The sequence below is a fragment of the Oryctolagus cuniculus genome, chromosome 1, assembly GCF_964237555.1.
Source record: "Oryctolagus cuniculus chromosome 1, mOryCun1.1, whole genome shotgun sequence".
In the NCBI taxonomy this organism is placed as follows: domain Eukaryota; kingdom Metazoa; phylum Chordata; class Mammalia; order Lagomorpha; family Leporidae; genus Oryctolagus; species Oryctolagus cuniculus.
Window position 1 is genome coordinate 177,716,850 of NC_091432.1, and position 14,556 is coordinate 177,731,405.

At 43.1% G+C, this 14,556-nt stretch overlaps 1 protein-coding gene across 7 annotated transcripts in view; it reads right to left on the reverse strand.

The window, feature by feature from the left end:
• Nucleotides 1–14,556, reverse strand: part of FREM1 (FRAS1 related extracellular matrix 1) — a 179,531-nt gene that overhangs the window by 83,061 nt on the left and 81,914 nt on the right. For all 7 annotated transcript variants that reach the window (XR_011380085.1, XM_070052347.1, XM_002708087.5 and 4 more), the window contains 2 exons: nucleotides 12,220–12,313; nucleotides 5,968–6,220 (listed from right to left, as the gene is read on the reverse strand). Coding sequence is in view for 6 of the 7 variants with exons in the window: in XM_070052347.1 (XP_069908448.1) it covers nucleotides 5,968–6,220; nucleotides 12,220–12,313 (347 nt within the window). In the remaining variant the exon portion in view is untranslated. The remainder of the gene's footprint in view (nucleotides 1–5,967; nucleotides 6,221–12,219; nucleotides 12,314–14,556) is intronic.

Below are 14,556 nucleotides of genomic sequence, written 5' to 3' on the forward strand. Positions count from 1 at the left end.
GCGGTGGTTAAGACACTGCTTGGAACACTCACACCCCAAGTCAAAGTGCCTGGAATTGAGTCCCAGCGCTGCTCCTGATTCCAGCTTCCTGTTGATACACACCTGGGGAGGCAGCAGATGATGGCTCATATTGTTGGGTGCTTGCCATCCACATGAAAGACCTGGATTGAGTTCTCAGTTCCCAGGCTCTTGTTTCTTTCTTTCTCTCTCTTTCTCTCTCTCTCTCTCTCTCTCTCATAAAATAACTAACTCAATAAATGAAGTTCCAAAAGACAAACTGAGTGCTGGGAACTGAAAAAGTCTAATGGGAAAGAGGGACATGTTAAGTCAGAAAATCACAGGTGTTTGTATGTGCTATGAGCATACATGACATTGCTATATTGGAGCAGGTGTTGTGCTGCAATGGGTTAAGCTGATGATTGGGATACCCACATCTCATATCAGTGTGCCAGTTCAAGTCCTGGCTACACCAGGTTTCCACTCCCAGCTTCCAACTAAGAGGCAGTAGATGCTGGCTCAAGTACTTGGGATGGGGTTCCTGGCCCCCTGGCTTTGGTCTGGCCTACCCACCACCTTTGTGGGTATTTGGGCAATGAACCAGAAGATGGAAGATCTTTCTGTTTCTCTACCTCTCTGTGTGTCACTCTGCCTTTCATACTAAATACATTTTCACACAAGAAATTGCTACTATTAAACCCCTTTTTACCCACTGAATGGCAATTTCAAATACAGTCAGACCACCATATCCAGGATTTCCATATCTATGGATTCAAACACCCAGATCAAAAATATTCTAGAAAAAAAAATCATGCATTTTGAATGAGTATACTTTTTCTCCTTGTCATTATGTCCTAAACAATATAAAGTAACAACTACTTACATAACTTTTATATTGTACTAGATATTTGAAGTCATCTTAAGAGGATTTAAAAAGTTTACAAGGAAATTTATGCAGGTTGTATGCGAATATCATACCATTTTACATAAAGGACCTGAGCACTGTGAGACTTGGGTATCTACAGGAAGTCCTGGTAATAATCCCCTGTGGATACTGAGTGAGGATGGTCCTTCAGCCACACTTAGTACGAGGTGCTAAGTGTGAAAGAAGATGAGAGTACACGCAGGGCACACACACATGTGCAAGTCAGGGAAGTCTTTCCAGCTGGCTCTGATGGCTTTGTGCTGGGCAGTAAAGGGATAGCAAGTATTTGCCACTTGCCATTTGCCAGGCAGATGAGGCACAGAACTGAGTTGGGAGAGAAGATCTGCCAGGAGAGATAGTTGGAGAGAGAAATGGAAATGGACATTTTGAGATTTGATGATTGTTTACAGCCCTTATCTCTTCTGTTGAGGAACAGTGTTTTTCTCCTTCATACTATTTGTTGAACTCTTTACTTAGTATAGGGTTAACCTTATGAGTATAGGTAAACTGAAAATAGATCTTTGTAAAAACTAAGAGTGGGAATGGGAGAAGGAAGAAGAAGAAGAAGGGTTGGAGAGTGGGTGGGAGGGAGGGTAGGGAGGGAAGTATAATTATGTTCCTAACTCCATATATATGAAATACATGACACTTGTATACCTTAAATAAAATTGAAAAAAAAGACAAAAAAATTGCAGAAACATGTCACTTAAAAAGAAAAAGGCAAGCAAAACACATTCAATAACTAATTTCTCCACAATGAACACATAGGATATACAAGAATCTCATTTTTTCCATGAACATTTGGATGTACTTAAAGAAATAATTGGAAAGGTAGGCTAAAAATTAAATGATTAAAAAGGCTACACTGGGGATGGAAGACTTTTTTACCTTGAAGTAGAATAGTGCAAGGGTTGATTTACACTTAAAAACGTTAATCATACTGTGATTTAAAAGAAAAAATTTTAATGATTTCATGTTTAATATTGGAGGAAAAGCAAACTAATAATGTACTTCTACAAGTAAAATATTCAGTTGTTAAAGCTTATACCATTTAAAATATTTTCAATATTCTAAATAAAAAAGTAATGTACAAGATGGCATATACAATATGATTAGAAAAAAGAAAATACTGTGATCCTGAAATACCAACAGAGATTATCTTTGAGAGGTGTTAATTGTCAATACTTCTGTATATATTCTTACATTTTTATTAACATAAAAAGAACAGATTTCATGTATGTCATAGGTACAATTCTAAGAAGATAACCATATTTCCCTCCTTCCTTCCCTGCCACAATCCCCTCCTTCCTTCTTTTTTTCTTTAATTTTCGCAAAAACACAATTTCAGTCTACTCTATAATCACAGGCTTAATATGCCAGTAAATACTTCTTATATTTTCCATTCTTTTCAAGTTTTCTGTAATGAGCATGGATTCTTTTTATAATCACAGAAAGCAAGTAAAATAATGCTGATAAAACTATTCTTGGGTGGTCATTGTAATCGATGCACAGAAGCAAGAGGGGGCCAGATGACTCACTGAAACTTAAGTCTGCAATACTGGGGTTCTTTACGCTGGTCATGGCATAGTGCTGAGTAATTACCTATTGAGTAAATAAGTGAGCATTATAAGCAAACACAGCATGCAACTATGAAAACATCCTTTGAACGCAGTATTTCTTCTAATTTAGTAACATGACTGAAAACTATCTATTTGAGATACACAATTTGTCCCAATGTCCTAAGATCTTACTTTTAAAAAAATTAGTTAGCACTCCCTTACATGGCCATTACACTAGAAAAAATCTAGCAATATGTACACCCAGTGGTCAGCACTTGGGATATAGCACTGGAAGAGAAGACCAACTCTTCTCACCCCTTTACCTGTACTGCATGAGCCTGCCAAAATTGCTAAAATTGTGACTCAACGACCAAAGGGGCCCAGAAGAGTCTCTAGATCTGATTTCTGCCGGTCTGTTTCAGATCTAGCGAGAAACTCAAAAAGAGGGGCAACAGCACATGAGCTGCACTTCCTGGACCAGGAAACAGTGACAGCTTCCCTAAGACCAAACACAGACAAGAGGAAAGGCAGATACAACTTAAAGAGAAAAGATGTCTGGTGGAGCGATAGAAGTGTTCCACAGTAATTCATTAGCCAAGACACAACCAGTATCCTTGTATTGTTTGCGAAAATACACATGAAAGATGTTATTTTTAAACATTTTCTCCTACTTCCAGATAACTCGTTAGCTATCTCCACCCCTCTTCCTGAGTCCTTGCCCTCCCTCACCACTTGATTTCTCTGACTCTTCAAACAAGAAAATCATTTGAATTCTGGTAGTTCTTCCTTGTGCCATCACTGGTTCTCACATATGCCAATAATGTTTCCACTATGAAATCTGCAGATATTAGTAGCCAGGAAACCATAGCAGAGTGTGGTTAAAGCTGGCATGAGGGGTGGGTATTTGACACAGTGGTGAGGATACCACTTGGGCTATTAGAGTGCCTGATTCCAGTCTCAGTTTAGCTTCCAATTCCAGCTTCTTGCTAATGTGCACCATGGGAGGCAGAAGGTGATGCTTAAGTACTTGGGTCCCTGTCACTCACATGAGAGACATGAAATGAGTTCAAGACTCTCAGCTTTGGGGAGCCGACGCTGTGGCATAGTGGGTAAAGCTGCTACCTGCAGTGCCAGCATCCCATATGGGTGCTGATTCCAGTCCCGGCTGCTCCACTTTCACTCCAGCTCTCTGCTATGGCCTGGGAAAGCAGTAGAAGATGGCCCAAGTCCTTGGGCCCCTGCACATACGTGGGAGACCTGGAAGAAGCTCCTTGCTTTGGATTGGCTCAGCTCTGGCCATTGCAGCCGTATGGAAAGTGAACTAGCAGATGGAAGTCAGTGTCAGTCTCAGTGTCTGTCTGTCTGTCTGTCTGTCTGTCTCTCTCTCTCTGTAACTCTGCTTCTCAAATAAATAAATCTTAAAAAATTAGACTCTTAACTTCAGCCTAGCCCAGCCCTAGTTATTGAAGGTATTTGGGGAGTGAACCAGTAGATGGAAGATCTCAATCTCTTGGTCTTTCTCTGTGTCTCTGCCTTATAATTTTCGTCAGCCAGAGGAAATCCACGCCATCTGTCGCTCCCCCTCTTCACGGAGGAATGACACAGGACCCTGCGCTGTTCTTTTGTCTGCTCGGCCCTTTCCGGGTTTGCTGCTGGTTCTTCCCGGGTTGGCTGCCGACCCTTCCACCTCCGCGGAAGGGCGGTGCCCCCTGCCACTTTCCCCACTTCCACGGGGGAGCGGCACACCGCCGGCCAGCTCTCTCGGGGGCTGCTCAGATGTTATCCGGATGTTCCCTTTAGATGTTCCTGGTGCATGTTGTCTCTCTCCTCCTTTATAGTCCTCTTTCACCAATCCCAACTCTGCTACCCACACGCCGAGTACGCTGCTCTCCTCCAATCAGGAGCAGGATCAGCTCCTGCAGGTCATCACTCAAGTTGGCAAGAGGCAGCTAAGTAGAAGTTGTTTACTCCCTTCTCAGTGCCATATTGTGGGAGAGCAGATGCATAGAATAAGTCTTAATTCCAGTAACTTAGTCTAGTCCGAGTTGCTCCCCACAGCCATCATCACTGAGGAAGTACTGCCCCCCAGGCTGTAGATGACATGATGATGAGCAGATATGTCCTGTTGTCCTCTCTGTATATGAACTTTGTTTAAAGATTTAGTTGTTTGAAAGTCAGAGTTACAGAGGGAAAGAGAGAGATCTTCCATCCATTGGTTCACTCCCCAGATGGCTGTAATGGCCAGGGCAGGACCAGGCTGGAGCCTGGAGCCAGGAGCTTCTTCCAGGTCTCCCATGTGTGTAGCAGGGTCCCAACACTTGGGCCATCTTCTGCTGCATTTCCTAGGCCATTAGCAGGGAGCTGAATCAGATGTGGAGCAGCTGGGATACAAACTGGCACCGTTATGGGATGTCATGGTGGTTTTATCCACTATACAAAACACCAGCCCCATTTTATTAAATATTAAAAGTCCTTCCTAGCAAGGTCTGGATTAGACCCCACTGTAATCCCATAGTGCCTAGCCTTATGTAACTTGCAGATAATCATATTAAAATTAACATTTTTGTTAATTTTACATATCATGTGGGAAATTAATGCCACCTTGACCCAATATCATGTGACAGCAGCAACTAGGCACAGTATTTATAACCAGGCTTTTGCTGTATACCCTACCCGTACTCACACTATCATGTGCTGTGGGCAAGTTAAATAAAGTTCAACATACCCTCATTACTTTTAAGCAGTTCAAAAAGCAGATGAGCTACTTTTTAGGAGCTAGCTGGTGATCAGTGAGCTTTCTAAAAATTAATAATGTAATTACATTATGGAACCTACTTCAGGCATTTCTGTTATGATTGATGGATCCATAAGCTATGATGGTCAAATAAGTATTCTTCAAATTTGCCAAAAAGGAGATGAGGGGAATCACAGAGTAAATAGGAGTCCTGTGTGATCAGGAGTAGAACAGCAGCTAACACACACACACACTCTCTCACTCTCTCTGCACTCTGAATGAGAAACACCTCTATGTGGGGTGATGAGGCAAACATGAGGTATAGACTGCAGCTGTATCTTTTTCAAAAAATTATTCATTTATTTGAAAGTCAGACAGAGATCTTCATCTGTTAGTCCCCAAATACCTGCAACAGCCAAGGTGGGCCAGGCTAGAGCCAGGAGCCAGGAACTCAATCCAGGTCTCCCCCAAGGGTGAGGGTAACCCAAACACTTAAGTCATCACCTGCTGCCTCTCAGAGTGTGTATTAGCAGGAGACTGGAATTGGGACCAGACCTTGGACTCAGATCTGGGCACTATGATGTGGATAATCCAAGTGGCATCTTAATCGTTGTTCCAAGCCCTCACCTATGCATCTTTATTTTAATGGAAGCAAGTATCAAGACCACTAGATTATCTGAGCCTGTAGCACAGGGTGGACTGAAACTCCCACGTTTTCATTGCAATGCCCCTTGAGTCATGCTGTCACTTACCTGTGTGTTTATATGTCACAGCCCCTGCGATAACATCGCTCTGAGAGAACTGAACCACAGGGACTCCAGCTTTGCTCACTACCCCATGCTCAGGTGCTCGCACAACCACAAACGTCAGCTTCAGGTCATCACTGTCCACATCAGTGGCAAAAACATGTTCAGGGGTGATGACCACCTCCCCACCCTCGGAGCAGTGCATCACGGGGACGAGGTCAGCCTTCAGGACCGGGGGTTCGTCATTTACAGGGAATACCTAAGCAGGAGAAAAATGCACATTTAAAAAAAAAAAGAAAAAAATGACAAAATCGCCCAACTGGTAACTCACAGCTCCTAGTCCGAGCGACAGACATTATTTACGTCTTCCAGATATGTGAAACAATAGCCGTGGAACTTGGCCAAGCAGCCTGCGTCTTGCAATTTTCCCCACACGAACCATCTTGCGAGGAATGCCCCACACGAGAAGCATTTGGGAGAACGTGGTTACGATTTGGGACTCAGAGCTCTCATTTGTTCTCAGACAAAATATAAATGTAATATAAAGTGTTCTTCATCAAAGCCCCGTCCTCTGTGGTTAAATCCACACATATTCCAGAGGAATGCTGGTCCTTGTGGTCTAATGCATTTCCATTTACTGCATCAATGTTATTTTTATTTTAAATGACTTGGTGATTACAAAGCTTTCCTCCACCAGCAACTTCCTGCCAGCCAGGAACTTGCTCTGGGCTTACAATATGCAGCAGCTGCATTTCAAACCATGTGAGAGTGGAAACTCCGAAACTATTTAATCAGCACCAGATTTCAACTTGACAAAACGCTTTTCTCTCACTTGCATGAAAATAATGCTCCAGGTAGCAGGAAAAGGAAAGTAACATGGATCCTGCTGGCTCTCTGAACTTAGAATGATCACGTAGAAAACGGATACAGTGTGTCTTCCAAACAAGGAAAAGGGGCATTCTGCACGTACGTTCATAGCCACAGCCTAGTAGGTACTCTAAATAGGGCAAGACTCACTTATGAGTTCTTTCAACCCTCCATTTCTTTCCTTCATGCTTCAGCCGAAGTGGTATTTTTAAAAATGTTGATTTCAAGGGGACAGCATGGTGGCACAGCTGTTTAAGCCACCACTTGGGTCGCTGGCATACCATATCAGAGTGCTGGTTTGAGTCCTAGCTGCTCCACTTCTAATCCAACTCCCTGCTAACGTGCCTGGGAAGGCAGCAGAAGATGGCCCAAGTGGTTGGACCCTTGCCACCATGTGGGAGACCCAGATAAGAGTTGCTGGCTCCTGTCTTTAGCCTGGACCAGCCCTGGTTGTTGCAGCCATCTGGGATTGAAATAACAGTTGGAAGATTGACCTCTCTACTTTTCCCTCCTCCCACCTACCCTTGTCACTCTTTCAAATTATAAAAAAATCTTATTTAAAAAAAATCAATTTCTAGTCACTGCCCTGTGAGGACCTTTGATGGCTTCTCCTGGGAACCTCTGGCCTCACCCACAGTGAGGGATGCCTTTACCACCCCAACCCACTCAAGGCCTTTGTTCTCTCTCTTCACCTTGCCTGGTTCTGCTCTGTCTCCAACTCTGTTCAGAACTCCTCCTTTGGGGTTACATGTAGATTCTTTAGGGAAGCTAATTTAGGGGCTACTATCATTGTTCTCTTTTAGCACTTTGCTTATTTATAGAACACATCTAAGTTTTTAACCAATTCATGACCATGGTGGTCACCTCTTTAATGCCTGGTCTTCAGCTCTGGGCAGTAGCCTCTAGAAGAGGGACTCTGTTTGTCTTGATCTTTTTCAAAAAGATTGATTTGTTTATTTGAAAGGCAGAGTTACAGAGAGGCAAAAGCAGAGATAGAGGCACAGGCAGAGAGAGAGACATCTTCTATCCACTGATTCACTCTCCAAATGACCACAATGGCCAGAGCTGGGCCAATCTAAAGCCAGAAGCCTGGAGCTTCTTCCAGGTCTCCCACACAGGTGCAGGATCCTAAGGACTTGGGCCATCTTCTACTGCTTTCCCAGGCCACAGTAGAGAGCTGGATTGGAAGTGAAGCAGCCGGAACTCAAACCGGCACCCATATGGAATGCCAGCACTGCTTTACCAGCTCCGCCACAGAGCCTACCCCTGTCTTGATCATTGTAGCTCAAGTATCTATCTTAAGATCTGGCACATAGAGGCACTTAATAAATATTTGCTTAGCACTCTGGCCTCAGAATCAGCCCTAAAGGCACTCGGATCTGGCTGAAAAGCCCATGAGAGTATTTCAGGCATGGAAAGCCAAGACACTCTGGCAAAAAGATCTCTGTGAGTGAGATCCCAGTGGAAAGAACAGGTCTTCAAAGAGGGAGGTGCCTTTCTCTGAAGGGAGGAGAGAACCTCCACTTTGACTATGACCTTGTCTAAACAAGATAAGAGTCGGAGAACTCAAGGGGCTTCCATAGCCTTGGAAACTCATGACTGGTGCATAGGGAGATTACTGATACCATAAACAGGAGTGTCAATTTGTAAAGTCAACAACAGGAGTCACTGTGCACTTACTCCTCATGTAGGATCTCTGTCCTTAATGTGCTGTACACTGAGGCTTAATGCTATAACGAGTACTCAAACAGTATATTTCACTTTGTGTTTCTATGGGGGTGCAAACTGTTGAAATCTTTACTTAATGTACACTAAACTGATCTTCTGTTAAAAAAAAAAAAAAAGAAAAGAAACTATCAATTCCCAACTTGACTCTCACTGGGATTAAACATGACAATAGGTCTGATCTGATTTCATCATCATTTAAAAAAAAATCATCTATTATTTTTCACTTTATGTTTCTGTGTGGGAACAAACTGTTGAAATCCTTACTTAAGGTATACTAAGCTGATCTTCTGTATACTAAGATAATCGAAAATGAATCTTGATGTGAATGGAAGGGGAGAGGGAGTGGGAAAGGGGAGGGTGGTGGGTGGGAGGGACGGTATGGGGGGGAAAGCCATTGTAACCCATGAGACGTACTTTGGAAATTTATATTCATTAAATAAAAGATAAAAAAAAAAACTTAAAAAAAAAAAAAAAAAAAATAAATATTTGCTGAATAAATGAATGAGTGGATATAACTATGTATATAAGCCCTGATTATCCTGCTCCTTAAGCAGGCTAACAACTCTGAAACAAGCATGAAGTTATGCGGGCACATTCCTTTAATGGGTAGGATGGGAGAGTTGGAAACCCTAGGCATAATTATTTAATAAAAAGCCAAAAATGAGAGCATACAGTATTCTTTATTTTCTATTAGCTTGTTAAGAAAGATTATCTTTGATCATGGCCTCCAAGTGAATTAATTAAAGACACTCTCATTGATCCTGATGCTAAGGAATCTCACGAATAAATTCAATGATGACCATTTTACAGCAGCTCACAAAAGAGCTTCAGTTTTCAAATGGATAATAAAGTCCGAAGCCAATAAAACTAAGAACATTACTTCTGGGTAAAGAAATATTATAAACACTGGCCCAAAAGTTGGTTCTGCTTCTGTTGGTTCTCATAGATCATGCTCTATTGTTTAAAAATAACAATAAGCAAATTGTTTCCCCTAAATGCATTGCTTATTGTCAGTAATAAGACAGTCACAGATGGAAACAGACTTGAGGCTTTGTCCCCTAAAAGTCTGCTCTCCTTTTTTTTTTTTTAACTTACTTGAATGGCAGTGAGATATAGACAGAGGCAGGGAGACATACCGAGATTGGGAACAGTATTGTGGCAAAAGCAGGCTAAGTTGCCAGCTCCAACTCTGGAATTCCATATGGGCACCAGTTCATGTCCTGGCTGTTCCACTTCCGATCCAGCTCCCTGCTAACGGCCTGGGGAAAGCAGTGAAAGATGGCCCATGTGCTCAGACCCCTGCTATCCCTCTGGGATACCAAGAAGCTGCTCCTGGCTTCAGCCTGGTCAAGTTCTAGCCATTGCAGCCATTTAGAGAGTGAAGTAGCAGACAGAAGATTCTCATTCTCTCTCGCTTGCTCGCTCTCCCTCCCTCCCTCCCTCCCTCCGTAATGCTGCCTTTCAAATAAATACATAAATCTTTTTAAAAAGAGATAGACTTCGGGCCACAATGTTATATCAACTCCAAAACAACTCCAACAGTTACAAGAGGAGTTCACTAGGTCCATTGAGATCTCAGCTGATGCCATCCAAGGTCTCCAAAGCCAGATCTCCTCACTAACAGGCGTGATACTGCAGAACAGACCAACCTTAACGGTATTGTTATTATGTTAACCAATCAGGCCAGGTAAAACCACATCCATCAGACAGTCTTCACAAGGGCCCAGAGACCCCCCCATTTCCTCTCCTCTATGAAATCCTCTCATTCCTTGGTTAATGCCACTCCTAATACCATTGGCTGCTGTTCTCACCCTGGCTTTTATACTACTGTGTCTGTTTGAGTGTTTACAGGAGTTGGTAATGGAACAAACCAAAGCCTTCACCAGCCAGGTGGTCAACTAAATGCTGCTACAGGGATATACACAGCTACCCACCCAGGAGATCACAGCTTGAGACATCGCCCCATGCCAGCAGAGAGTAACTCATTGCCCCATGTCAGCAGGAAGTAGCTCTAAAGTCAGATCATCATCCCTCCACCCTTCCTGGACTTTGGGGGCTGATATAATCCCATACAATACTTGTTTATTAAAAAACAAAAGGGGGGAATGTTAGTAAAATGGTGCAGTCTTATCTGTGCTGCAACCTAAGCCCTGGGACACCATCCTCCACTCTAGCCCCTGCCACCATTGCTAGAAGCCAAGTGACCAAATGGCCCAACCACAGATGTCAGTCCCTCATAGCGGGACTTGTTGATCCTATCTCCCTGCCCCCGAAAAGGTATAACAGGACCTGCTTCCCACACACGTCATCTCTCTCCATCTCACCACCCCTCCCCCTGTCCCGGCTTCCTCCATGCAACAATAATCCTTTCCTCTAAAAAGAGAGAGAGAGAGAGAGAGAGAGAGATCCTCTATCCACTGATTGAATTCCTAAATGCCTGTCACAGCTGGGACTGGTCCCGGCTGAAGTCAGGAGCCCAAAACTCAATCCAGATCTCCAACATGCAGTGGCAGGGACCCAACTACTTGAGCCATCACCTTCTGCCTCCCATGGTGCACATCAGTAGGAAGCTGGACTCAAAAGTGGAGCCTGAACTCAACCCCAGGCACTCTGATACAGGATGTGGGTGTCCCAAGCAGCCAGTGTGTTAGTAGCTGTGATAAAAGGGAAAAAAAAGTAACCCAGAAAAGTTTTGGAAGCTGAAGCAGCACCCTGCTCTTCATCCAAATCTCAAAGGCCATACGAGGACTAAGTAGGAAAACAGGCCTGGCATACAGAGAAGGGCGTAGGAACTATGGGCAAGCATGGTCCTTATAATCAGTTGGCAAAGCTGATGCATGGCAGAGGGAGAAGGAAAAACACTGCTAAGTTACAGAGTGGAAAGGCTAGCCCAGGTCCTCATGGTCAAGTTAATGTCTAGGGGAAGTCATTGAAAGTTGATGAGTCTAAGTGTCCTTAGCTATGAAATGGAGATAATTCCTTTCTATCTGCTTCTTAAAACAACAGATTGTGGGAACACTCTTCATGTATTACTAACTGGAAAATATCCTACAAAAACTTAGTTATCACCATTGGTAATAATTTCATATTACAAATATCTGACAAAATTCTAACCAAAAGTCCCGGAATTTAGTGCCACGAGAATGCTTAGTGGTTCTGCAGGGAAACTGGTGAGTTTTTCTGAAGATCTTTCTGTCACTGGTTCCCCAACCCTGCAAAGTATAAGTCAGGCTCAGGGACTTGGTCGCCACTCAGCAGAGAACCCCAGGTGTTCCCCTAAGACCTTCAGGTTCGCACAACTTTTTGCTTATTTTTTCTCCATTTGTTTAAAGCTCCAGTGTTGCTAGCTACCTACCAACCTGGTAAATAAAAACTTGAGTGTTACAGTAAAAAAAAAAAAAAGTACATAGAACCAAATATTTTTTAAATTAAGTATCTAGATTTGAGACCAAGCTAATTCTACCTTTAAATGCCTTGGAGAGAGAGAACAGTGCTCCCATTTCACCAATATAACTGCGGTCTCTACAGCCTGAGACACACAAAGGTATCTGAAGGCATTCTCTTGCTTTGAAGCCGTGTGCTTCAAGTTCTATCAGGGACACTGAGAGGTTTCCAAGCCAGACGCTTTACTTCTCTGATCCAGGGAGGAAACTTCCTACCCACCTCAATGTGTAGAACAAATTCTGCTGAATTTGTGCCATCTGTGACCTCCAAGACTATGTCATCCTGAAGAACCTCAGATCCATCATGTTGATACCTGTGGGGATAATATCTGTCACTCATTTCTCAAGAACACTGTGAGAGTAAACTGAGACGCATAACACAGGGACCTTTACATGGGCCACATGCTCATTAAATAAATAAATGCATAAGAACAAAACAGCATAATCATGAAGTCACATGTTCAGCTACTCAAGTATTCCTAGAAGTAAAATTGTTCCACCCTGGAAAAATGTGTTGTATGCATTGATAATTTGCCCCTGCAACAAAAATCAACCTTTTAATTGACACCATAACAACAGGAATCATTTGGTGTGGTTCTGCCTACTTGTAGAATACACTGGCTGGGGCCAGGGGACTCTGAGACTGAGCAGTAGACAAGAAACAGGGGACCACTGCATGGATTTGATGAATCCCTCTGTACCACTTTAAGGGCTAACCTGCCTGTATTGTAGTTCTATTCAGCTCTTCTCTAAAACCTTGCTCTATAATCTTGCCTCTTACCTGTCATTTTCCCTCTTCCATTAACTAGCTCTCTCCCTCTCAACCTATAAAAATTCTAAACCCTCTCCCAAACTTAAAAATAACATTCTTTGGTCTATCATTGGCTCTCTCTTTCCTTAACTCTTAGCCCGGTTTCTTGAAGAAATTATTAATTCTAGGTTTTCCATGTACACTCCTGTCCACAGCTGTTGAACTGGACTGAGACAAGTCTTTGACATATCAGCTATCTCTTCAGGATAATCAGGGATAGAAATAAGTCTTAGGAATTCAAAACAAAAGTTACTTTGAAGATAGTATACAATATTGAAGATATTGACCCACAGAAAAAAAAATCATTGCTTTAAGGTATTTTACTCAGGACTAGTCTCATGCATAGGCTGGGTAGGGACTTGGGTGTGGAATTCCATTCCAGTGGTGGTACAGGTCTATAGTTTGCCATGCTCCCTACCCTGTTTTTCTAAAATAGGTAAGTGATAAAGTACTATTTTATGAAGCTAACACCTCCAAAAAGGGTTACATCCAAAGTCATGTCTATAGAGTCAAGCAAATTGACTTTTTTTTTTTTTTTTTAATTTTTTTGACAGGCAGAGTGGACAGTGAGAGAGAGAGACAGAGAGAAAGGTCTTCCTTTGCCGTTGGTTCACCCTCCAATGGCCGCCGCGGCCGGCGCGCTGCAGCCGGCGCACCGCGCTGATCCGATGGCAGGAGCCAGGAGCCAGGTGCTTTTCCTGGTCTCCCATGGGGTGCAGGGCCCAAGCACCTGGGCCATCCTCCACTGCACTCCCTGGCCACAGCAGAGGGCTGGCCTGGAAGAGGGGCAACCGGGACAGAATCCGGCGCCCCGACCGGGACTAGAACCCGGTGTGCCGGCGCCGCAAGGCGGAGGATTAGCCTATTGAGCCGCGGCGCCGGCCGCAAATTGACTTTTGAAAATTCTTTCAAAACCTGACTCCTTTATATACTCATAGCAGCCGCATAATCTTGGGCAAATTCCTTAACCTTTTGTGCTTAGCTCTTCAACTGTGATATGAGAGTAAAACCATCTACTCTGTCAATCTTGATTACTGTGAAGATTAAGTGGGAGGGAGAACATAATTGAAAATCTCTAGCAGAGTACTTGAACATATAATTGTTTCAAAGATTGTACCTTCTTTTTCTCATCATTCACTCCCTAGCAATAATTGCCTGAGCAGAATTCTCTTTTTAACGCTTAGCTGAGAGCATCATCTCCAATAAAGGGGGGTGAATTTTAAAGGGAATAGGAGTGAATAGTGAAAAGAAGTGAAGAAATTTGGAATGGTAAATCAATGATGTAACTAAACTAACAGGTTTAAACTGATCTTTGCATGTGTAAATTTTAGTTTCTAAGCATATATAGAACTAAGCAGTTGGTGTTTAGTGCCTCATACTACACTTTATCAAAAGAGCAAATGCTCTTTTGTAACTTGAATTTTTTTAAAGATTTATTTCTATGCTAATTTATTTGAAAGGCAGAGTGTCAGAGAGGAGGAGACTAACAGAGAGATCCGCTTGCTCACTACCCAAATGGCTGCAACAGCCAGAGCTGGGCCTTGCCAAAGCCAGAAGCCAAGCCAGGAACTCCATCCAGGTCTTCCACATCGTTGGCAGAGACCCAAGCACTTGGGTCATCATCTGCTTCCCAGGCACTTTAACAGGAAACTGGATTGAAAGCAGAGCAACTGGGACTTGAATCTGCACTCCAATATGGGATGCCAACATTGCAAGAGGTGGCTTAACCCTGTGTTACAACACTGG